This window comes from Camelina sativa, chromosome 18 (assembly GCF_000633955.1).
Source record: "Camelina sativa cultivar DH55 chromosome 18, Cs, whole genome shotgun sequence".
NCBI classification, from domain to species: Eukaryota; Viridiplantae; Streptophyta; class Magnoliopsida; order Brassicales; family Brassicaceae; genus Camelina; species Camelina sativa.
Genome location: NC_025702.1, coordinates 15,408,217 through 15,432,313, shown reverse-complemented (window position 1 = coordinate 15,432,313; position 24,097 = coordinate 15,408,217). Strand labels below are relative to the sequence as shown.

The 24,097-nt window shown below is 35.5% G+C and overlaps 4 protein-coding genes across 7 annotated transcripts; 1 reads left to right on the top strand and 3 right to left on the bottom strand.

Moving 5' to 3' along the window:
• Window positions 93-7,332, top strand: LOC104761792 (DNA ligase 4-like). Of its 2 annotated transcripts, none has more exons than XM_010484916.2 (26): window positions 93-603; window positions 682-773; window positions 878-963; window positions 1,061-1,197; window positions 1,400-1,474; window positions 1,605-1,696; window positions 1,870-1,941; window positions 2,041-2,120; window positions 2,206-2,243; window positions 2,356-2,362; window positions 2,453-2,608; window positions 2,825-2,900; window positions 3,102-3,226; window positions 3,318-3,411; window positions 3,599-3,682; window positions 3,929-4,024; window positions 4,132-4,180; window positions 4,305-4,392; window positions 4,498-4,695; window positions 4,908-5,033; window positions 5,121-5,220; window positions 5,316-5,421; window positions 5,526-5,641; window positions 5,748-5,909; window positions 6,000-6,158; window positions 6,250-7,332. In XM_010484916.2, exons 1-26 carry the CDS (start codon window positions 268-270, stop codon window positions 7,145-7,147), a joined length of 3,648 nt encoding a protein of 1,215 aa, XP_010483218.1. In that variant the 5' UTR covers window positions 93-267; the 3' UTR covers window positions 7,148-7,332. The 2 variants fall into 2 exon arrangements, with proteins under 2 accessions (XP_010483218.1, XP_010483217.1); XM_010484915.2 differs by having other exon boundaries at window positions 94-603; window positions 5,526-5,656.
• Window positions 9,183-12,104, bottom strand: LOC104761790 (transcription factor bHLH35). Of its 2 annotated transcripts, none has more exons than XM_019240465.1 (5): window positions 11,986-12,104; window positions 11,736-11,898; window positions 11,401-11,622; window positions 11,124-11,294; window positions 9,183-9,442 (listed from the first exon to the last, which is right to left on the bottom strand). In XM_019240465.1, the coding sequence occupies exons 1-5, from the start codon at window positions 12,066-12,068 to the stop codon at window positions 9,338-9,340; spliced, it is 744 nt and encodes a 247-aa protein (XP_019096010.1). In that variant the 5' UTR covers window positions 12,069-12,104; the 3' UTR covers window positions 9,183-9,337. The 2 variants fall into 2 exon arrangements, with proteins under 2 accessions (XP_019096010.1, XP_019096011.1); XM_019240466.1 differs by having other exon boundaries at window positions 11,124-11,288.
• Window positions 12,136-14,800, bottom strand: LOC104761791 (probable inactive purple acid phosphatase 28). Of its 2 annotated transcripts, XM_010484913.2 has the most exons (5): window positions 14,539-14,800; window positions 14,293-14,440; window positions 13,621-14,039; window positions 13,053-13,522; window positions 12,136-12,244 (listed from the first exon to the last, which is right to left on the bottom strand). In XM_010484913.2, exons 1-4 carry the CDS (start codon window positions 14,731-14,733, stop codon window positions 13,073-13,075), a joined length of 1,212 nt encoding a protein of 403 aa, XP_010483215.1. In that variant the 5' UTR covers window positions 14,734-14,800; the 3' UTR covers window positions 12,136-12,244; window positions 13,053-13,072. The 2 variants fall into 2 exon arrangements, with proteins under 2 accessions (XP_010483215.1, XP_010483216.1); XM_010484914.1 differs by lacking the exon at window positions 12,136-12,244 and having other exon boundaries at window positions 13,055-13,522; window positions 13,627-14,039.
• Window positions 17,462-22,172, bottom strand: LOC104761789 (protein SMAX1-LIKE 5-like). Its single transcript, XM_010484910.1, has 4 exons — window positions 21,833-22,172; window positions 20,383-21,734; window positions 19,211-19,436; window positions 17,462-19,113 (listed from the first exon to the last, which is right to left on the bottom strand). The coding sequence occupies exons 1-4, from the start codon at window positions 21,932-21,934 to the stop codon at window positions 17,638-17,640; spliced, it is 3,156 nt and encodes a 1,051-aa protein (XP_010483212.1). The 5' UTR covers window positions 21,935-22,172; the 3' UTR covers window positions 17,462-17,637.

The window sequence follows — 24,097 nt, the reverse complement described above, 5'->3', positions numbered from 1 at the left end:
GTACACACTGGACTGAATTGATCAATTCAGTAAGTTTCAGGGCAAATGTGTAAATTCAGAATAACGAGAAGACGAGACCAGAGAAGACGAGAGGTCCCTGTCAATACTACAGAACCGGGCCAACCCAACCGGCCGTGTGACTTTTTTCAAAACGCGACTTTCTTCTCCGACAAGCAATTCGCGACGCTGCTCAGTGATTCTCGGTCCATCTTTTGACCCTAATCAACCGTTATCTCATCAGGAACCCAAAAATTCCGGCGAAGTAAGATGACGGAGGAGATCAAATTCAGCGTTTTAGTATCTCTCTTCAACTGGATCCAAAAAACCAAAACCTCATCTCAGAAACGCTCCAAATTCCGCAAGTTTCTCGACACTTACTGCAAACCCTCAGACTACTTCGTCGCCGTACGGCTCATCATCCCGTCGCTTGATAGGGAACGAGGTAGTTACGGTCTCAAGGAGTCAGTGCTCGCCACGTGTCTGATCGACGCGCTTGGCATCTCTCGCGACGCTCCTGACGCTGTTCGTCTTATCAATTGGCGTAAAGGAGGAACCGCTAAAGCTGGTGCCAATGCTGGAAACTTTTCCTTAATTGCTGCTGAGGTTAGGAATGAGCTCTTCGAGTTTTCTGGGGTTTTTGAGGATTTTAGGGTTTTTGAACATTAGTTTGTGTGATGATAGGTATTGCAACGTAGACAAGGAATGGCTTCAGGTGGTTTGACTATTAAGGAATTGAATGATTTGCTTGATCGTTTGGCTACAAGTGAGAACAGGTGCTTTCTCTGATCCTTACTTACACTTCATATAGATAGAATCAATTGTTTCTATTTACAATCTCTTTAATTTTGGTTTTGGTTTTGCAATCTATGTAACACAGAGGGGAGAAAACTTCTGTTCTTTCTACTCTGATTCAGAAGACAAATGCTCAGGAGATGAAGTGGGTCGTTAGGATAATTTTAAAAGGTTGGAACTTTTCAGCTTTCTTCACATAAAGTTTCCATTTTTTTTAAATTGAGAATCAATTAGAAATTTTGATTTGTTTTGGAAAATGCTTTTACAGATTTGAAACTGGGAATGAGCGAGAGGAGCATATTTCAGGAGTTCCATCCAGATGCTGAGGACTTGTTCAATGTTACGTGTGACTTGAAACTAGTTTGTGAAAAGTTGAGGGATCGACACCAACGGCACAAGCGCCAGGTTTTAATAATAGTCTGTCAGTTTTATGATTGTTGTGATTACTTACTTACTTGTATACTGTTTTATTTCAACTCTTGCCAAAGTATATGTCTTTCCTCATGTATCTGCTGCTCATTCTTTGATTATGTTATATTTCTCACTCATGGCGCTCAATGCTATGACTTTCTCTCACGTGGTGGCTTGGTTGTTTGTTACATTGTAGGATATAGAGGTAGGAAAAGCCGTACGACCTCAGTTAGCTATGCGTATCAGTGATGTAAATGCTGCTTGGAAGAAGGTAAATTGCATCAAATCTATTATCAACTTACTTCATATCACTCTGCAGTATAGTTTTTGTTAGTTAATTTCGTTTTATGGGTGTTTTATTTCTTTAACCAATGCATGAGTTTCTTTTTCCCTTGACATAGCTACATGGGAAAGATGTAATTGCTGAATGCAAATTTGATGGGGATCGCATACAAATACACAAAAATGGGACTGAGATACACTATTACTCTAGGTGATTCCACATCTCTCTCGTCTACCCTGTTATAAATGTTTTGATAGAGATGTTATTTGCATATGGCATAGTTCATGACTATTTTGTGACTTAGTGTTTCAAGTTCTCTACCGGTCTCTTAGTGTTTTGACAGATAGGGAATTTGCACCTTACTTTTTTTAGTGATGGTGCAGGAACTTCCTTGACCATTCTGAATACGTGCATGCCATGTCGGATCTTATTGTACAAAATATATTGGTGGACAAGTAAGAATACAGTTGATGTTTATTTAGGCTCTGGAAGGTTTTTACAAGCTTGAAATTATGAGATATACGATCTTTTATTTTCTTTTTATTGCCATTTAGGTGCATCCTTGATGGGGAAATGTTGGTCTGGGATACATCTCTGAATCGGTTTGCTGAGTTTGGTTCGAATCAGGAAATAGGTTTGGAGTCTAATCAATATCCTTATGTTAAAAAGCTTAGTCTTGCTTGCAGTAGATTTGATCCTTCTATTACTCTTTTTCACAGCCAAGGCAGCAAGGGAAGGTCTTGACAGCCATAGACAGGTTCATATGCGAAATCCCACTTGTTTACTTTTGTTGTTTGCTTTATTTTGCGAGTGAAACTGTTTGAGGATCTGACTACAAACTCTAATGTTCTATTTATCTATCAATGCAGCTGTGTTGTATCCTTACCAGGAGAAGTTAATGCCCCGACTTCAGAATGTCACGACAAAACGACTTTAGAGATATTCTTTTCCTTGACCTTGTACTAGATGTTGCCTTTGATGTTCTTTATGTTGGCGATACTAGCGTCATCCACCAGAGTTTGAAGGAACGGCATGAACTGCTGAAAAAAGTGGTCAGGCCTTTAAAAGGTCGTCTAGAAGTTTTAGTACCTGAAGGTGGTCTCAATGTTCACCGCCCTTCAGGTAAGGACTACTAAGATTCTAGTAGACTCAGGAATGTTGACAAGTGCGACAGAGTTGAATCAATGATGGGTTTTTTTCATTTTCTTGAAGAGTGCTACGTTTTTAGACTTGTGCATCATTATGAGTCTGTTTAATCTTTCATACAACTATTTATCTTCGTCTGGTACCATTAGGACATTTAAAATGGATATGTGAACAATTTTTTTTTTTTTGCAGGGGAACCTAGTTGGTCTATTGTTGTCCATGCTGCTGCTGATGTTGAGCGATTTTTCAAAGAAACAGTTGAAAACAGGTTTATTATTCTTATTCTAAATCCAGCCAAAATTTCTCTCTCCCCGATAAATGAGTGGTGCAAAACGTTTGAATGGTACCTTCTTGGCCGTATAGGAACACTGATACTTGCTTAATCGACCCTCTAGTACAGAGTCTTTAATATGATTTTCTTCGCAGATGTGTGTTTTAGTTTCTGATCCAGTTTCTTCTTTGTCCTCAGAGATGAAGGAATTGTGCTTAAAGACCTGGAATCAAAATGGGAACCTGGAGATCGTAGTGGCAAGTGGTTGAAGTTGAAGCCTGAATATATCCGAGCTGGTTCTGACCTTGATGTTCTTATAATAGGTCTGTACTCGATATGCTGTTACTTTTCCGTTTTTCAAAATTGGTGTCCTTTTCATTGGATCTTATTGAGGATTTGTTACGTCTTTACCAGGAGGATACTATGGCTCCGGACGCCGTGGAGGGGAGGTAGCACAGTTTCTCGTCGGCTTGGCTGACCGGGCGGAGGCAAATGTGTATCCTAGGCGGTAAGTATTTCTATGGTTTCACATTTTCTCATAGAATATGAATTCAGATTATCTATAGAAACTACTGAAACAGTCTTGACAGAACATGGGCCAGCAGACTTTAAAGCTACGTGACATCATAACTTTTCGTTGTTTGCCCAGACATTTCAGGTCTAACTATCAATGATAAGCTATTCTCGTTTTCCAGATTTATGTCCTTTTGTAGAGTTGGCACTGGACTTTCTGATGAAGAACTTAACACTGTTGTAAGCAAACTGAAGCCTTATTTCAGGTGAGAGAAGGATCAGTTCACTGGCTTTCTTATCTCATTTAAACAAAAAAATATTAAACTATATGAGATCAGTCAAGGTTAAGGAGAAAAGGATATAATACAGATACTCCACTAAGATATGACTCACGAGAAACAGCTATTAGCATACATCAAAACTAGAAGGGTTTTGGGTATAATAATATATTGACAATTTAAACACACTACATCTTACTTTAATAGTTCTCACATATTTTATTTGTGTTTCAGAAAAAGTGAACACCCAAAGAAGGCTCCACCAAGCTTCTACCAGGTCACAAACCACTCAAAAGAGAGACCAGATGTTTGGATTGAGAGCCCAGAGAAGTCAGTTTTCTGTCAATCATTTCCTTTTTCTCAACTGAAGAAGAAGAATTTGGATCGTTGAATACTATTTTCTGTGCTCATATTTTTTTTCTCTTCCCTTGTTGCAGATCAATAATACTTTCAATCACTAGTGATATCAGGACAATAAGGTCTGAGGTATGTCCATAAGATGTGAGAATGTGAAGACTAGCTAGTGACCTCTAATATTTGTTTTTAATTTAATTTGGTAGCTTGCAATGCAGATTTGTTGCTTATAATGCACATGCTATATTTTATGTAGGTGTTTGTTGCACCTTACAGTCTGAGGTTTCCTCGTATTGATAAAGTAAGATATGACAAGCCTTGGCATGAATGTCTCGATGTGCAGGGTGAGTAAAAGACCCAAAGAAACTATCCAATGTTCTCATTATCATGAAAGTTAAAATAACTGATCTGCTTGCTCTTTATATGTCTGGCTGATGTTGACTTTGCAGCTTTTGTGGAATTGGTGAATTCGAGTAACGGCACCACACAGAAACAGAAGGAATCTGAAAGCACACATGACAATCCAAAAGTCAATAAATCCTCCAAGAGAGAGAAAAAGAATGTGTCGCTTGTCCCTTCTCAGTTTATTCAAACTGATGTATCGGATATCAAGGGCAAGACCTCAATCTTCTCAAATATGATATTTTGTATCCTTTTGACATGTTTCAAAATGAAGTTTCTTCTCTCTGCTTCATTCTCACCTGGGTACCGTTTCCTTACTGATTGCATTTTCAGCTGGCTTCCTCTATTAGTATTAGACACCTTTTTACATGGATGAGTTCTGAAACTACCTGAACTTGCAAACTTTGAGAAAATTTTCTACTACTCTTTTTTTGTATCTCCTTGACAAATCTTACAGATTTTGTTAATGTGCCTCGGTCCTATTCTGTTGATACATTTCACAAAATGGTAGTTGAGAATGGAGGAAAGTTCTCAATGAACTTAAACAACTCAGTAACTCATTGCATTGCAGCGGAAAGCAGTGGTATGTCACTTTTTTACTCTTTACATGTTTTACCTAACCCTTTGTACGCATGAGGTGCTTCTCAAAACAATTTAAGAACTATTTCAGGAATAAAGTATCAGGCAGCAAAGCGTCAGCGAGATGTCATCCACTTTTCATGGATCTTAGATTGTTGTTCACGAAATAAGATGCTTCCTTTGCAGCCAAAGTGAGTCCTAGCAACATTTTCTTATGGTATCGATCCTTTGGGGTTTCGTGCTTTAATGTTGTGTCTAACAAAAACCGCTTGCGGCCTTTTTGAAGGTACTTCCTCCACCTCACTGAGGCTTCAAGGACAAAATTACAGGATGACATTGATGAATTCTCGGATTCTTATTACTGGGATTTAGACCTTGAAGGTCTCAAACAGGTATGTATGTTCAGTAAGTCCCTTGGAAGTATTATACTACTTCTTGATACCGTTTAACTGGAATCATACAGTCGGGTTTCAATCCCTTTTTTTTTCGCTTGCAGGTCTTAAGCAATGCCAAGCAATCCGATGACTTAAAATCCATTGAATACTACAAGAAAAAGTTATGTCCAGAGAAAAGATGGTCCTGCCTCTTTGGCTGCTGTGTTTACTTTTACCCGTATAGTGAAACATTGTAAACCCCCTCTTGTTTTCTTCTTATGTTAAACATGACAGTTACCTAAAGCAATACTCATCATCCTCAATATGTCATTTTTTACTTGAAGGAGCACTGAAGAGGAAGCTCTGTTGGCAATTATGGCTAAGAGATTAGCGTTCGAAGTCTTAATGGGTGGTGGTAAAGTTAGCAATAATCTTGCTAATGCGTCGCACCTTGTAGTCCTTGCTATAACAGAAGACTCTTTGGATTTTACTTCAGTTTCAAAAAAGTAATTCAGATTCTTTGTTTCTGATTATGAGCTTCGTACCACATTATATAACTAGGATTAAGACTTTGTTATCTGCTCTCTCTGTAATAGTTTCAGCGAAGTGGAGAAGCGCCTTCTGTTGAAGAGAAGGCTACACGTTGTTAACTCTCACTGGTTAGAAGACAGCTTGCAAAGAGAGCAAAAACTTTGCGAGGACGTCTACACTCTGAGGCCTAAGTATATGGAAGAGTCTGATACTGAAGAATCAGAGTGAGTCAACATATTTTATGAGTTCTTATCTACAAATGATATAAAAATTAGTCTCTCATCTATATAATGATTTTATTTCTGTTTGCTTCAGTAAATCTGAACATGATATAACGGAAGTAGCTTCCTGTGGTAGTGCTCAAATCGAAGAGCCAGCTTCCTCTAAAATGGAAATTAGAAGTTCAAGAGGACGGTCAAGTACTCGAGCTGTTAAAAGGGGAAGGTCTTCTACAAACTCAACGCATCGAGTACAGAGACGCAGAGGCAAGCAGCCTTCTAAGATAGGCGGGGACGAAAAAGAGGAGAGTGATGCTTCTGAAGAAAAAGTTTCAACACGACTCAGTGATATAGCAGAAGAGACTGATTCGTTCGGTGGGGCTCAAAGAAACTCTAGCAGAGGAGAATCTGCAAAGAGAGGAAAGTCTCGTGTGGCACAAACTCAAAGAGTACAGAGATCACGAAGAGGCAAGAAGGCTTCGAAGATTGGAGGAGATGAGTCTGAGGAAAATGATGGTTTTGATGACATAGACAATGTGTCAGCAGATGCAGAAGAGAGTAATGCAGCTGGTAGATCAGTGGAAAACGAAGAACCTCGAGAGCCTAACATAGCAATGCACACAGAATCACTGCATAAAGAGAACACAGTAGCAGTTGAAGAGGCCTCAGAAGATTCTAGAAATGCAAAGACCGAGATGGGTATGAAAGAGAAGTTACAAATCCATGAGGATCCACTACAAGCTATGTTAATGAACATGATCCCGAGCCTCAGTCAGAAAAACACAGAGACATCAAACCGAATTACCGGGGAAAATAGAAACGCTAATGTATCTTATGATTGTGAGTCTTCGGAGAGAAGGAAACTCGGCGCCGAGACTGATGATACTTCTGTGAACGCAGGCGCAGACGCAGAGGCAGACACAGTTCCTCCTCCTGCGAAGAAAAAGAAAGTCAGCTACCGGGATGTTGCTGGAGAACTGCTCAAAGACTGGTAAAATCACCGCCGTTTTGGACCATGTAATGAAGCTTTTGTGTTATGTATATATGTTGTCTAACTCTAAATTCCTCTTTACTAGTGGCTGTCCTTAGTTCTGGCCATAATTTATAGAGTGCTGGTCTTGTAGAAGAGGTTATACTTTGGTTTTTTGCTCATACAATTTCAACCATTTTTTTCTCAGCAGTGATTCTCTTCTTTGGTATCTTTTATGTTTCCAATCTCTAAAAAGGCAAATTTTTCTAATTTTGCTAAATTTAAAATGTGCAAAAGCCATAAGTTCCGAATACAGACCATCATTTATATAAAAAAAAAAAAACATAAGTGTAAGTAAATGAATCCCAGCAAGCATGTGAGCCCTTCGTAAATAAATATAGCACGTCAAGCAATTATGTTTCCAACTTTCTAATAGTATATTCAAATTATATTTTACAAAAAAAAAAAAAAAAAGTCCCTGAAAAGCAGATATTTCTTGTTTTGCTACATCCAAACTGTGTAAAACAGAAATTTCAATAATTCGACAATCGGGTTTATTGACTCAAGAACAAGGATAAAAAAGGAATTTTGGAAATAAATATCTGTAATTATTAACTATCGGTAAACCAACACAACCTTAAGAAAACCCTTTAACAAATAAAAAAAAGAGATAGTATATGATATCTTTGAAATTGATTGGTATGGACTGAGCGAAATAAATAAATAAAATCCACAAGAAGTCTAGAAGACCGTATTAATACACATATAAGATATAAGCATGTGAGCTTTAATAATATAGGTTGAGAGAGACGTTTTAAATGTGTTCACACAAAAATGAGCTCTTGCACGCATGTATAGTAAACATAAGAGTTCAAGGGAAATCTTTAACTATTTTGCAATTGCTTGTAACAGAAATGTAACTATGGTTTTATAAAAATGCTACAGTATATTCTACTTACAAAAATTGATTGGTCTGCAACTCTGCATGTAATGTAAAAATAAGAGAACATCAAAAGCAATTGCAAAATAGTCAAAGATATTTAGTATACCACTTACGTTTTCTTGTCACAAAAAATTGTTACATCAAAAGCAATTACGTTTTCTTGTCACAAATGTATACCAAAAAAACCATAGTTACATTTCTGTTACTAATCAATTTTTGATGTTACTAAAGATTTCCTTTGCTTTTGATGTAACAATTTTTTGTGACAAGAAAACGTATACCAATCATTTTTTTTTCTGTGGTCTAGAAATTGTAGTTTTTCTCTAAATGGAAAACGTAAACGAATCCATAAACTAATGTCGTATGTACAGAATGTATATATTTATTACACGTATCATCATTATTTATGACAATGTGCTGTCTATTTGACAAAAAATACGTGGAAAAAAAAAACAAACGATTGTTTCACTAAATTAAAATTTTGCGGAGAATATAGTTAAAATAAGTAGTATGGGTAGAGAGCAAAAGAAAAAAATTGATAAAACACAAATAACGTGTAAATTAAAATATATGGAAATTAAATGATAAACTGTTTCAGGAGATTGACCACTTCACCTGGTAATTTTGAATATTCTAGATTTGGTAACAAGATTTTATATTGAAGATCATTAGTAACCACGTTGTGCTTCATTATCTAAAACTTAAAACCTTACCAACCCTATTTAATGAAAGAAAAGGTGTCTCTTACTTAAGTGGACATCTTTATTTATTTTGATTTGGAGTTCATCATCATGTCCACCATGGCCAAGTGAATTTACGTTTTGTTGTCCATTGAAAAAAAAATAGTAATTGGTACCAATCATTATCTGTATGTACTGTAGTCTCACGATCAAATTGCCAAGAATTCTAACAAGAGATGACCTGTTTCCATTGGTACCACACCACAAAGGATCTACTCATGGTACCTCTGAACACTAAATATAGCACTACTTACTCCATAAAAAGAATCCATGACCTTTTCTAACTGTTCGTTAATTATGGAGCTTGGCTTAGTTTTAACATTGGGTTCTCAATCTCAATTAAAGAGAAAAACCAATCTTTTTCTTTGAGCAATATATTGACAATGGGTACGGTTTATTATAGACATTATATAAAAGACAAAAGAAGTCTTCGTGATGGCAAAACAAAACGAAGGAGAAGAAAATGAGAAGAGACATATATTATTGATGGTAAAGAGAGAAACTAAAAGAACAAACAAACAAAACAAAAGTATTAGTAAAGAGAGTCAATACTAAAAGTGGGGCTTTGAGTTTCATTGTAAGCTCCTATTCCTGCTTCTATTTTTAACCGTAGTACCTCTTGTTCTTCTTCATCCGCCTGTTCAAAACACACACACACACACATTTAATGAACAATAATTAGGATTATTGTATCAATGCTTTGACAAGAAATTACAACAAAAAAAAAAATACTGCAAGTGAAGACATAAGCCAAAAGAAGAAAACAGATTCCATTAAAAGATAAAGTGATTAAGTATTTTAATTAGCAATTGCTATCATAATCTTATCTCTAAGATCCAATCATTCTTGACTCTTAATATTATTTTATATGAGGTATTTAAGAAATCTCATCTATCTTTCTATAATCTCCACACAATCTTTTATGATATGTATACTTTGGCAGACTTAGCTAATATTTTATCGTTTATAGGACATTGTTATTTAATTCGAGCAGTTGAACAGTATTTATCAATACCAAAGCAATCAGATTCCTGCTTACCACATACACATAGATAATATTATTATTTTTTTTTTGTTTTGTAATAACCAAAACGGACCAAATCACTATAAATGTGGGACCAAAAATGAAAAATACTAAAACGAAATCCCAATAAATGTTTGCTCACCACCAGAAAAGCTTCCGATATGAACAAAACATTTACGTTACCATAACTGTATTACCAATAGAGAAGAAAACATTTTTATTTTTTAAAAACAACCTAAAATTGCTTTTTAACAATTGACACTTTTTCTCGATGCACTATAAGTTTTAAGTGGCCAACAAAAATAATTGTTACCAGATAAAGAATAAGCCGAATATTGTGTACAATGATATCATCATTAGTTTACTCAATAAAATCTTGCTTTAAATCAATCAGAAAGGTCCATGTCGTCTAAAAAAATAAGTATCAAAATCTTACATTTTGGAAAAAGTATTTATATTAATTTTTCAGGTAAACAAATAAAGTAATAACACAACGCTCCATTGCCAGCGTCACGAATGCGACATTTATTGTTAAAATGATTTGGTACGATACGAGCATATGACTTTTGAACACCACGTTAAAAAAAAAAATGCTATAAATACCCCATAAAAATCAGATCATATTCCAAATTGCAAATTCCAGAATTTCGATTCACGGTTTACCTAAAACTAACAAAATATTGGAAACAAATTATTTCCACTTTGGTAAATTTTAAGTTGAGAAACAGTAGAAATTAATAGGATTTAATTCTCCTGCCTCTATTCCTAGAATTTTTTTCAATATATCCACTTTAATTCTACATATCTCTCTTCTTTAATGAAAGGACGAAACTACCCCTCTTATAATTTTTAAATAAAAATCGAACATCCTAAGTGTACCAGTTGTACCCGTTACATCCTAGTTGTACCCGTTACACCCCAATTGTACATGTTGCACCCTAGTTGTACTCGTTGCACCCTAGTTGTGTTTTTCGTTGAACACTTACTGATTTAATTATATTTAACCTTTAACAACCTTCATTCGGGATTTTTGAGAAATTGTTTAGGCGAAAAAGGGGTAAGAGATTTTAGTCCGAAATTAATATCATGCAAATTACATACATACTGGATGATGGAGACTTTTAGAAAAGTTAACTAAAGTAATCATATACTACTATATTTGAATGCTTCCTTTTACTTTATCTTAAAAAGTTTACTATCCACTCTTTGACTAAATTGCAATCATTACTTCAAATTAGTAATTAACTAATTACTACTACTAACTAAAGAGAGAGAAAGAGAGAAAGATGCTGACCTCAATAAAGACAGTGTGGAAGATCATGCCAGAGAAAGAGGTGAGATTGGAAGTGAGGATTTTGAGATTTAATGACTCAAAGACTTCACACAGTTTCACCATTGTGTCTGTCCTCTTATTACATGTTATACTCACCACCATTGTCCTCTCTCCCATGAATGTTACCTTCAACTTCAAATCACCCACCCACACAAAACAACAACCCACCAATTTTTAAAAAATTGAAAAATTAATCTATGATACTTCAAGGTGAAAGAATCAATGAAGCATGACTTACATCGAGAACTTCGATGAGAGAAGTGGAAGAACTAGAATCAAGCTGCTTCAACTTCTTGGATGTGACAGGAACAAGTAAATCACGATCAAAATCTTTGCTGAAACTCAAGCTACTCTTTGGTGTAGATTCAAGTTCTCTGATCTCAGCTTCGAGCTTCCCTTCTTCATATTGTAACCCTTGTATGTAACTGATAGCATCTTTGATTATTGATGCTTTATCCATCTAATTAAAAAGAAAAAGAAAAAAGCAAACCATAGTAAAGCTTGGATCTTGGAATTAGAAGACAAATTAAGAGTTTTGAGTTAAGACGAAGAGAGGTAAGAGTCGTAAGTAACCTTGGTTATATTGGGAACAACTGATCGAAGAGCAAAGAGTCTCTGGTTAAGTTTCTGTCTTCTGTTTCTCTCTGACACAATATTCTTAGAAGCCGGCGACGAAGCCGCCCCGTCCGGCGAACTCGAATCATACGACCCAGAAATCGCTTCCTCCAACGGCCAGCTATTTTTTTTTTCAAGAAATGGAATAAATATCAAAATCTAAAAGCTGGAAAGTAAAAGAGACAAAAAAAGAGAAGAGTGAAAGAACCTGTCGTATTCAAACTCTTCGTTCTGGAGGAAGGAGCTGGGTTCCCAGTAATTGCTGAATTCTTGGTCGATAGTATTCTCCATTTCCCGACAGATTTTAGAATCCAACAGTCTGGTTAGTTTCGTTGGTCTCCTCTCTCTCGAATTGTGTGAGCTTTATATAGACAAGGGCGAAAAAGAGAGAATGAGAATGAGACAGACCAAAGTCTTGGGAGACAACGACGTAGAGAGTTATACACCACCACCGTTGTATCTACTTACTAAAAAGAAAAAATTATGTCCATTATTAGACATGAAAATGAGAGATCTATAGTAACAGTAATTTGATCAAAAAAAAAATCTAGATATTTCCAAATTAAAAAAGAAAAATGACTAGAAGAGTATTATTATATTTAATTTAAATGGTATTCGGCACGAGGCTTATAGCTATTCTAGTACTTTATAACGATTCTGATACCTTTTAATGGAAAACTTTAAAAACAGTGTGGCCACTAAAGAAAAAAATTTGTCCTGAAAAAATATTAATCAAAGTTTAGAACCGTGACCAGAAGAAAAGTTCAGAAACATAATTGTACTTAAAAAAAGGCGGAAAAAATGACAAAATTAGTGAAACAAACAAAAAGAATAACAAGAAAAATGAGAAATGATTTGACGCTGGAACTATTTCTGACGACATTATAACTCAGCATATGAGGATCATACGATCGTATTGTAATCGTAATACATATTTTTAAGAAGAAAAAAAAAGACGAAATATGTCAGATAGTCAAAAGAGATCACACATTCACACCGAAACAGCAACGAACTGACCATTTCAAAGCATCCCAGACGAAAATTCTGTGTTTCATCATTTCACATGTGTTTCGACAATACTACTTTCCCCTAATGAGAAAGCTGACGTTTAACATATACGAATTTGTGGCCGTCTGAAAAACGTTTTTCAAGATAAACAGACTTATATCTATCATGTCCAAGTCATGAATGAGTCTAGACGCAGAGGGACTCAGAAAATTCTCACACGAAACATCAAAAGATGGGTATTATTTCATGACAGGACGAGATAAGTACCTTTATATGTCTTTGCCCGTTTATCCTTTCAGAATTGTATCGGAAGTTTCCCATAGTACTTGTTCGTCTATCTTGCTTAAGTCTTGGTCATCGAGACGTTTCCAAGTCTTGATAAGTTCGATCCCTGTCCATGTGTCTCTTCCTTTCCCGAGCTTAGCCTCTATCACTCTTGCTCTTCTGTGCCAATTTGGTCTTCCGTAAGCATGGTATCCGAATCCTCCACCGTAACAAAACCATACCCCTTTTAGTTTTCCACAAAAATCATTGACATGGTCGTGTCCAATGAACGCAGCTTTTACATTTCCCATGGACACAAAGGTCTGTAAGACTCCTGACTCAACAACGGAGCATGCCACACCCTCCTGAAACTGCCCAATAAAGGGTGTGTACCACAGATCACGGACTTCCGGGATTGGGATGTGGAAGAAGGCTAACGCTGGAGGATTACCGGGAATCCTCTGGTTATGATCCTGTTAAGTCAGTGAGTCATCTTTATAGGTAAGAATCTTGACTAATGTGTAAGCATGATGAAAGAACCAATATGTGAGCTTTGAGAAATGCTTAATACCATTACATGTTTAGAAGTATCTTGAAGCCAACGAAGTTGAGATTCCTTGATCCATCCGTATGTTCGTCTACCTTGGACTATTTCTCTGTCTCCACTGTCAAGAAAGAAGAGGTCAAAGACAGTGCTATTTGACAGCACAGAACCAGGTGCACCGTGTACTCTGAGTTGGTAATTCCCAAAGCCATTAATTGATCTCACTGTGCCTCCTTTGGTCCCATCTTCGACTGGTGGATTGATTTGAGAGACGGAAAAATCCATAAGAGAAAGGAAAGTCATAAGTTCTCCACGGTTCAAAGTGGATTCTTGGTCATGATTTCCTAAAATGGCAGCCCATGGGATTCCATATTCAATAGCTGGACCAATGGCTTGAAGTAGAGATTCAGCTGCATCAGTAGTACTTGATCCGAATATATTATCCCCTAATCATCAACAGCATAAACAAAACTCAGTTACCAAAGGCACACACTTACCTAAGTTTTTGTTCAATCATTTTCACAATTGTATTGTACACCTCGTTCAACTATATTTGGAGATCTTTAAGAAACACAACATCTAACTACAGATCAGCCAAATACTTCTCCCTTGAGCTGTCTCAGAGCTTATCTACTCCATACTAAGTATGCATAAACATAACCTAACTCCTAACACACAAATTCATATGAAAAAATTTACCAGTAAAAGCGATCAAATCAGGTCTCTCAGCTTCAATCATCCTCCGAAGGAACCGAGTAGTATTAAGATCAGAACAGTTCTCAAAATCAGAATCCAACACATCTCTACACCGAGTAATACTCCCCATTCCGAAATGCATATCCGCAACCTATATAGCAATCAAACGATATCGATCAAAATTCAAATTCAATAATCAGAGAATTGCACGAATCGAGAGACAGAGAACAAGACGGACAAACAACTGACCTGGAGGATCTTGAATGTGCCATCGTCGCGGAACCTTAGAGGAAGATTTGGAGACCTTTTCAGATGGATGTTGTTATGGTTGATATGTAATTTGTGCGAGATTAGGGATTCGATGAAGTAGAGAAGAGATAAGATTAAGGCTAAGTAGAGAACAGTGTGCTTCCAGTTTCCAATTGCTGTTGCAGAGCTCATCATCTCTTTGCTCTCTAACAGACGGAGAAGACGATGAATCTTTTTCAAGTTCGTTCGTAATCAAACTCCCCAGTCGCTGACCTCGCTATTATCTTTCGCGTTCGGTAGATTATAATTTGAATTAATCTCGCTTTTACGCCCATTGGGCTTTCTCCCGTCTCTCAGCCCAATATATATTTATTTCTTTTTTTTCTAATTATGTTCGCTTAGTTTAATTACTCTTTTTACTTGTGTAACTATTTTTTTTCTTTTTTTCTTGAAGATCTCTTATTATTAGAAATCGGTTAAATGATTCAAAGGTATATAAAAGAAAAGTCATCATTTATTGTAAATCTATGTCATGACAAAATTAAAATCAATCAAAACAAACAGAAAAACTAAATCAATTTATTCATAACCAAACTTTTAATAATTATCCCACCATCAACATCGATTAATTTAAAATAGTGGCGGATACTCGTCAAAATTCACATAATCAAGTCTTTAACTACTCTTTCATTTAATAGACCTTACAAGAAGATACTACAAACTGGTTCTCATTATAATGCACTATCTTATCCAAAGAACCTGATATTCGATCGTTCCACATTATGAACATTAAACAGTCGATTCCAACCGGTCTAAAACACAATTTGACGATTCATAAACCAGATGTGTCACAAGTTATTTTAAAAATTTTGTTCGAAAATTTGTTGTATTATGCTTGAACCATCTTATTTTTACTTGTTTTTTTATATTAAATATTTTCTTTTGCCCAACGGCTATTTTAAAAATTTCTTTGTACAATTCGCTCACAAGCAACTTCCTATTAAATTTTACTGGTACTCAAAATCTAATATATCACATCTTCTAAATATTAATGGTACTAAATACTAAATTTTACATTTTACTATCAAATTCTACTGATATTATTTCATATAAAAAATTATATAAATTTTGATTATTAATAATATCTTAAATTGCATTTTTGATTGGTTCCATAAGTGTGCATGTACCGATAAATAGTGGATAAGACACTGTTTTTTTTACCGACTTGACATAAATTGGATATGCAGGTGAATAAACAATACCGACAATTATTTTTCCCTATTAGTTTTTACGTATGTCATACATAGGTTAATCTAAAATTCTTTAAAGTTAGAGAATTTTTGAGAAATAACTTTTTTGGTGTATCCCTTTTCAAAAATACTCTTTCCATCTATACATTTTCAAAAATATTCCTTTTAAAATATGAAAAATTATAAAGTTTTATATGGTTCAGAAGGTACTTCTAGATAATAACTAATACCTCAAAACTCAATCCAAATATTTATAAAGTTTTAAAACATTTTAAAAGGTTTTTAAAAAGTTTACAAGGTTTTTAAAAGATTTTTAAACAGTTCTTTAAAGGTTTTTAAAAGGTACTTATATTGTATTTATAAAATATATATAAAAATTTTACACATATAAAGGTAATTTGTGTATATATTTATAAGTTACACACAAATTTTGAAAATTTGCAAATTTTTAGTGGCTTTTTTGGTAAAGTTTGAAAGAGAGGGCATTTTTCATAAATGATATTTCAAAAGGATTATTTTTGAAATTCCCCCTTAAATTTAAGATATACAACCATAGGTTAATTACCATAATATAATGATAAAGTAACAAAATTCACCTTAAAATTAATGATAATTAAAGTAAAATAAAAAAGATATTATGAACATAGTCAAATTAATAATAGAAAATTTGTTTTTTTAAAAATCAAAATCCGGAATAAATTGTGGTTGTAGTTAGATTAATCATTGCAAAAATTACGCTATCAATTTTCTTTTGAAAAAGAGCATACATATGTGACATGGACCATAATATCGTCTCCACAGTGCATGAGCATAGGGCCTATTAAAAATAAGTGATATGTTTATTTTTCATGAATTTAAATGTTTAAGTTCAATATTCCACACAATGTCAGTGATGTGCTTAAGGTGAAATGGAAAGGGCATTTGCCCTAAGCCACCAAAATTTTTAAATTTATTAGGCCACATGTTTTTCACCTAGGCTTATATTATATGTATTAAGTTGATAACATAAATGTGTATATTATAATGCAAAATGGTGTTTTGTTTGAGAAGTCCATGACATTATGTCATTATAATAAAATAAATATATTTTATGTATAAAGAAATTTCTGCACATAAAATAATTACGTATTATAACTATAATATAGCTGTATAAAATACTAATGGAAGACAATTGATAAAAGAGATAATTAAGAATAAAGGATTGTCTTTTGGAATTGTGTCTTAGAATTTTTTTAGAAAAGAATAATAGAAAAGTTTTGGCTTATACTATTTTTTTCATCTTGTGATCATTGTTGTCATTGAAATAATAATTTTTTAAAAAAACACAAGGTCACAATTTTTTACTAGCCCTAAGCCACAATTAGTTTGAGCACGGTACTGATTCCACATTATTTCTTTGGGTTGCAAATCACCATGTAGCAGAATTATAAAAGTGATTTGAACATGGTATATGTGTTGCCAAACGATAATAACTTCAGTTTTACAATATAATAAAATCCAAAATATGTATAATGCCAACTTGCCAACTAGGCTTTGCTTGGTTAGTTCATTGCCACTACGATTTTACTTTAGTATCTTCCTGATCAAACCATAATTGAATCTTCTTTTTGTTCCATTGTCATCTACCCTTAAATGCCAAAATAAGTGATTTTTAAAAATCGAAAAACAATCTGAATAGAACATTTTCCCCAAATTTTGAAACGCATTTATATTACATTCGGAAAAAGAAAGGAAAAAAACGAGTTACACCAGTCAAACCCCCACATTAGTAATGGAAATTTTACATATTGATGAAAAATGGAAAAGAACAAAAAAACGAAAGAAAAACTAAACCGAAAGAAAGATTGATCTACTCGAACTTGGAAACTTGGACTTTGTTCGGAAGAAATGTACCCATGTACCCACCAACACCCCCACCATATCCTTTGTTGTCAGCTATACCCCCAAACACCATCCTAATTACATCCGTATCCTTTTTCCCTCCCTTTTTAACCGTTAGTAACCCCGTTTGAAAAACCTCCTTTAACCAACTTTCAAACGCACCGTTTTGAATGTATCCTCCCCCACCGCACAGCTCCTCCACTAACTTATCCTCCACGCTAAACCTAACTCCGTCTCTTTCTTCCCCTTCCGGAAAAACCTCCCTGAAAGCTGCCGTTATCATCGCCCTTTCGATTCCCGGTTCACATGACCGTTTTAAAACAAACCGGTTTTGAATCCGGTTCAGAAAGTTGCTGGAAGAGAACTCTGTATCCTCTTCCTCTCCGGTTAAATCGCTTGTAATAGGACTGATCTCACCTTCTCCCTCTTCTTCAGCTTTTATGTTCAGGTCGAGATAAGAGCTGTTGAAACTCGATTGCCTAGAGCACACTTCCTTCTTAATCCAAAACCTGTTCTCTATCTCTCCCGCTTTAGAATTCTTCCCTTCCCTGACCGATACATCCCACTCGGGCTTTCTCTTTTTCCCCGGACTATGTGCCGTGATCTCCAAACCAATTTGCAAAACAGAGTCTCTGTTTCTCGCATTGCTCGAATCCTCTTTTGTCAAAATAAAGATCGCTTGGCGATGATCAATGCCGCCTTTCATCCTCCGTTTTTCCTCGAACCGATCAGCAAGGAGCTTCAAGAAACGGGACTCCGCCAGATCAATGTCTTCAATCAAGAAAACAACCTTCTCATGATTCTCTAATCCGCAAGCAAGTAGCGTCTCCGAGCTGACCTTTGACTCGCTGCCTTTCTTCTTAAGGTCAATATGAACCAGAGACTCGAGAGATCCGAAAACAGATTCAGATACAGTACGAGCTAATCTCCTCTTCGCTGCTGTGTCTCTGCCCTCGATCATGATCCATCCGTCTTTCTTCTTTGACACGCAATCAATTAAACTCTCAGCTATTAGACGCATTGTCACAGTTTGCCCTGGATTACTCTCCTCCAAGGCTTTAACCAAAGCACTCATCTTCTTTCCCCTCTCTGTTACAGAGTCTGAGCGAAACAGAGAACGCCCCAAATCGAGAGTGATCGTCTCATTTCCCTTGTCATCTTCAGCTTCATTGATCGACTCACCCTTCTCGTATTCATTTCCACCCAAATCAAACTCAATAGTGCAAGAATTCTGACGTCTGAACTTGGCAATCGAGTTTGTAGCTCGCTGGTTCGGCTTTAAACCCAACGAATCAATCAACGAAATTGATTTTGAAGACTCATTTGATGATCCATAAGGCAAGCCATAGGGATAGTTTTTGCCCATCATACTTAATTGTCCTGTCTGACTATGTAGATGTTCACAAAACTTGTTCCATTTTCTCCTTAGCCCAATTAACTCTTCCTACACACACAATCAAAACACAAGAGAATAAGATCTTCGATGATTTACCAATAAATCAACCATTTATTCAATGAATATCAAGTTCAAAATAGTCTACCTTCTGTGAAGAATTATTGTCTGCATCATGAGATTGGAGCCACGAAGGCAAGAGTTTTTCTTGGTTAGCTTTAAGAGCTTTTGCTTCTCTCTCAAAGCTAGTAACACACTCAGGACAACAACTTAGAACAGAGCTTATTGTCTCTTCTACCTCCTCAGCTTTATTATTGTAACCAGAAAAGGACTTTGTTGCATTAACACTACTCATCGTCCGTGCCTCATGCCCACTGCAAATAAAAACAAACGGTCAAAAACCAGAGGTCAGTGGCATTATCGTGAATAAACATCTGAAAAAACAAAACAGAAAAGTAAAAAAGAGGTTTTGGATTCTTGTTAAAAGAGCTCTGTAGACAACAGGACAAGATGTTTCCCTATTATAGAACGGTCTCTTAGCTTTCAGACATAAAAGAAAAAAAAACTTGAGACCAATTTTAACCAAAGTGGTAAAAAGAGGGTAAAAGTGTCCACGCATTGCTACAAAACAAAACATTATAATTCAAAAAAGTTACAAGCTTTATTATCTTCCAGTTGCAGGATATATTCTCTACGATGTTTTAATTTTGTCTACAAGCAAAATGATCCATTGAATAATATTACACCAAATAATATCTAGAACGCATATTCTCTAATCCGTCACTTACTCTACCAATCTCAATATCTTGAACTTCTAACATCCAAAATTTCAGAACGAATAAAAAGTGTCATATCTCTATAATTTACCTACCAGCTACACTTAGGTGGACTCCTCCTATGTAGGTCCAATATTTTTTTTTAAAAACATTTATAATCAATGAAACTGTGTATGTGTGAATGGACAGGCATGGACACAGAGGGTTTTGGCTTCAATGAGACACTGATCTGAGTAAGTCAGAGAACAAAGACAGACTCTAAAAGGACCATTTTCAAGTAAGCTACTGCAAAATCACAAACATATATATTTTTTCAAAAAAAAGAAAATTACCACATTATTATTTTTGAAACTAGACACAAAGATTCGATTTTTTTGTAAGTTTAAACATAGATATACTAGCTAGTGTCACTATCTACGCAATCCCTTTTTGACCAACATCACGAAAAAAAGAGTTCACTTTTGTGAAAAAATAGACTGATATTTTTGTCTTTATTTTTACTTTAAGAGTAATACATGGTAAAAAGTAAAGAAAAGGAGTTTACCTTGTCGCATGAAGGCTTAAGCCAAGATTAGCAGACGAAGGGACAGAGACAGGATGAAGTGCCCACAGTGTTTCTAGCGAAGGTTGTCTCATTTGACATCTCATGTACGTCTGAAACGAAGCTGTTCCCATTACCCAAACCCTCTTGGTTTTACAATCATCATCATCATCATCGTTAAACTCAGCGATTAGTTTCCCCATTTCTTCAACTATATGATCTAATGGACTGTAAGACGAAGAGATCTCATCGATTAATCCACCATTGCTGTTGTTGGTAATCTCTTTGACTGTCCACTTTAAGTCACCAGTGAAGATAATAACATTTTTGCCACTCGCCGTGAGAGACATAACTTTCTTCCTTAACTCCTTTATGTTCGTCTCTACGTCTTCTCTCCTCATAAACTTGGACTCCATTGGTGAAAACTGAAACTTTACGAAATGGGTTTGCTTTAACTCACCGGTTTGATCGATTTCTCCACTCTCTAGCTTTGCCATTAGCTCTGAGGCGAACCCTTCCGTGAACGAAACTGAGTCTCCGACGATCACTGGGTTCTTCTTTTTTGTCTTCTTCCTCAGAAGAACATCGACGACGAGTTTCAAATCGATTTCTCTCAGGCGCTGTTGCTGATGATGATGGTGAGAGGAGGAAGAGGAGATGAGAAGTGGGTTTTGGTCGGGAGATTGGTTTAAGAAATGGGTTTGCCATAAAGGGAAGTTAGGGTTTATAAAGTTGAAATCTTTAGGGTTTTGGTAGTGGTGAAATCGGTTGATGTTGTTGTGGTGTTGTTGTTGTTGTTGTTGATCGGGAGAGTTCGGAGAAGAGAAAACTCCGGCGACGGAGCCACCGTAGAAGACAGAGGAAACTGAGCAGTCTTCGACACAGTTTTTCACGGCGGTGCTGTTAAACCCGGCTTCTCTCATGACCCGGCTCACACTCGGGTCATCGAGAATGGAGATAACTAACTGTTCAAGCTCCACTTTGACAGCAAGAAGCTGCGTTTGTTGCGTTTGAGGCTGCGTTTGTTGCGTTTGCTGTTGTTGTTGTTGCTCGATACAGCCTCGTCTCTGGTGAGCTTGAGCTCTTTTGAGTGCAGCGACAAGAGCGTTTGCGAGAGAAGGTTGACCATGGAACATAGGACCAGGAACAGTAGGGAGCCGGTTGAGTGCGACATTGAAACAAAGCTCGAGAGCTCTGCACTGAAGCGGATGGTTTTGGTTATGGTGATGATGATGAAGACGAGAAGGGGCAAACTGGTAATTTGTTGAAAAACCAGGGTGAGATTTGATGCAAGCCCTTCTCAATAGACTTGTCCTTGATGACAATAATGTAGCTGCAACATGGAGAGGCGTGACCTGAACACACAAAAAAACAAAAACTTTTTCATTGAGAAAACATCAAAAAGATCAAAACTTTTTAAACATTTAAAATTAACAAAGATGAGTTAAAAAACCTGAGCATGGCCTCTTCTCCTAGCTAAAGTGAGAGAGTGCTTCAAAACAGAAGCAGCCTCTGTAGTGAGTGTCTGTTGAATCGTATAACCACCTGTTCGCATAACTTGTAAACCCTAACCCTAACCCCCCACCCCCACGTTTTGAAATTGAAAAAAACCTCACTCGAAAGCTTTCTGATTTTACGAAAAGCTTCAAATCCAAACCCAAAGTTGCCTCCTTAACCCCTACCCCGAATAAGATAAACCCGCAAGTGAAGAAAAAGGAAAAAAAGGAACTTCCTTTCTTATGTTTGAAGACTGAAGAAGAAGACTCTTGAGAGAGAGAGATAACTCAAGAAAATGAGAGAAGAGAGGAAACAGATCTCTGAAGAAGAAGATAAGTAAGAGAAAAAATGGAGAGAGAGAGAGAGAGGAGAGGTTTAAGAGAGTTTTAGACAGATAAGGAAATAAGACCAAGCTGGTTCCTTTATACTTATTTCATGCTGTGTTTTCTGTTCCTATTCTTGAATTATTTATTATTACAAAAAAGTTGAATTTGATTTTTTTTTTTTTTTTAATTTTTGAGGGGTTTTGATCTCATAATGCTTTTACTTTATGATGGGTTTCTTTTTGGACAAATGAGCAGCTTTTGTATGCTTTTGATTTTTTGCATTTCACTCAACTTTTTTGTCTTCTCTCTTTTTCTTTTTTCCTCTCCTCTCATTTGGTTTACAGTAACAGTGCAGCTTCAGTGTACTCATCATACCTCTTTTAATTTTGGTAATTATTAGGGAATAAGAGCATCAAAAGCTGCCTTCTTTATAAAAAAATACTTATCATTTTACACATTAACAACTTGTGGAGAAAAACTTAAGAAGGCTATGAGAAAACTTGAAACACTACTTATTTTATCTTAAACTGGCTACTAATTAAGTCGGCAACTATCAAATTAATACTAGATGGGTTTGAATTTAACATTGTGTAAAGTAGTGATTTTTATTTATTTGGGTAACAGACATATAAGTCTCTCTTTTTGCATTGATGTGCGCAGGAGTGACCAAACAAAGATCTTCTTGATCTTTTTTATGAATATCTTAGGTTGGTCCTAAAAAGGTTATTTACGGTCTCTCATTTGTTTAATCTTCTCAAATAAAAGGCATTTTATAATGATAAATATTTATTCAAAATATATATTTCATTTTTTAGGATAAATAGTGAAAATCAATTAATTACAAGAAGGACAAAACAGAGGAATGGGAGTCTCTCTCTCTCACTCACTCACGCCAATCCTAGGAGAGAGACAGCATTTCATTCCCGGAATACTGCAAAAGCAACCTTCTGTCTCATCTCTCTCCCTTTTGGTTTATGGGTACCATAAAATAAAGAAAATTATTTATTTGTATAAACTTCAATCAAGTTTGCTAAAGGTGTTTGATAATTTTAAAATGTGTTTTGGATACATTAACCGCATTGGTAAAATGAAGGTTTTGTTTGGTACAAATGAATTTGTGTATATGCTGACTCTCAATGTTAGTTCTGAAACGTAAAAGGGTTTATTACTATTTCTGGCAGAAAGAGACGTTTGGATGACTTAAGTGTTCCAAAAGGATCGAAATAAATAAAGATTGGTAAACTAATTTGATTTCAAATATGATTTCTCTGACTATAGTAAAAATTAGTTGTAATGCTTACGATTTTTATCACTTTTCTAGATTACTAAAACATTCATCATTTTAGCATTTACACTTCAATCAGACTAAATGCATCGACCGAAAATATATTGCACCTTGAACTTCATCTGCCATATTTTGTTTAATTATTTTACTATATGTGCACTATACTTCAGGTTAGTTGGGTAATGTGAAACTTACATTAAAAAATGAGCTCTCAAATCCTATATCTTCAGGCCAATAAATCAACCTTAAGATTCAGTTTTAGATACTTCATACGTTTCTTTAACTTTAGATGTCTTACTAATGTTTTTGTGAATTCAAATTTATTTACCCATACCAATTAAATTCAAAAGAGTGAAAATCTTAATTAAAAATTATCAGTTAATTCTTTCTTTAAGTTACTTATTACTGCAAAATCCACAAAACATACAACTTTTTTTTTTAACAAAACAAAACAAACAAACCGGGGGAATGCATATTTTTGAGTTGTCTGATACAAAAATTGCCAACAAGTTTTTACCTTAAAAATCCCAACAACCCACTTTAATTCTTCTTTATTCCCACTAACTAAAAGAACTATAAAAAGAAGCAAAACTAAGAATGCCGCCCAAAA

Bases quoted from the DNA above. Each gene is read 5' to 3' on its own strand.
- LOC104761789 (XM_010484910.1), bottom strand. From the start codon at position 21,934: ATGCGAACAGGTGGTTATACGATTCAACAGACACTCACTACAGAGGCT. The intron at 21,735-21,832 runs GTTTTTTAACTC...TTGTGTGTTCAG, and splicing joins GGAGAAGAGGCCATGCTCAG to GTCACGCCTCTCCATGTTGC. The intron at 19,114-19,210 runs GTAGACTATTTT...TTGTGTGTGTAG, and splicing joins ACAATAATTCTTCACAGAAG to GAAGAGTTAATTGGGCTAAG.
- LOC104761790 (XM_019240465.1), bottom strand. From the start codon at position 12,068: ATGGAGAATACTATCGACCAAGAATTCAGCAATTACTGGGAACCCAGC. The intron at 11,899-11,985 runs GTTCTTTCACTC...AAAAAAAAATAG, and splicing joins GAAGAGTTTGAATACGACAG to CTGGCCGTTGGAGGAAGCGA. The intron at 11,623-11,735 runs GTTACTTACGAC...CTTTTTAATTAG, and splicing joins TTGTTCCCAATATAACCAAG to ATGGATAAAGCATCAATAAT.
- LOC104761792 (XM_010484915.2), top strand. From the start codon at position 268: ATGACGGAGGAGATCAAATTCAGCGTTTTAGTATCTCTCTTCAACTGG. The intron at 3,227-3,317 runs GTCTGTACTCGA...CGTCTTTACCAG, and splicing joins CCTTGATGTTCTTATAATAG to GAGGATACTATGGCTCCGGA. The intron at 5,221-5,315 runs GTGAGTCCTAGC...GCCTTTTTGAAG, and splicing joins ATGCTTCCTTTGCAGCCAAA to GTACTTCCTCCACCTCACTG.
- LOC104761791 (XM_010484913.2), bottom strand. From the start codon at position 14,733: ATGATGAGCTCTGCAACAGCAATTGGAAACTGGAAGCACACTGTTCTC. The intron at 14,441-14,538 runs GTCAGTTGTTTG...ATTGCTATATAG, and splicing joins GCACATTCAAGATCCTCCAG to GTTGCGGATATGCATTTCGG. The intron at 14,040-14,292 runs GTAAATTTTTTC...GTTGATGATTAG, and splicing joins TGATTTGATCGCTTTTACTG to GGGATAATATATTCGGATCA.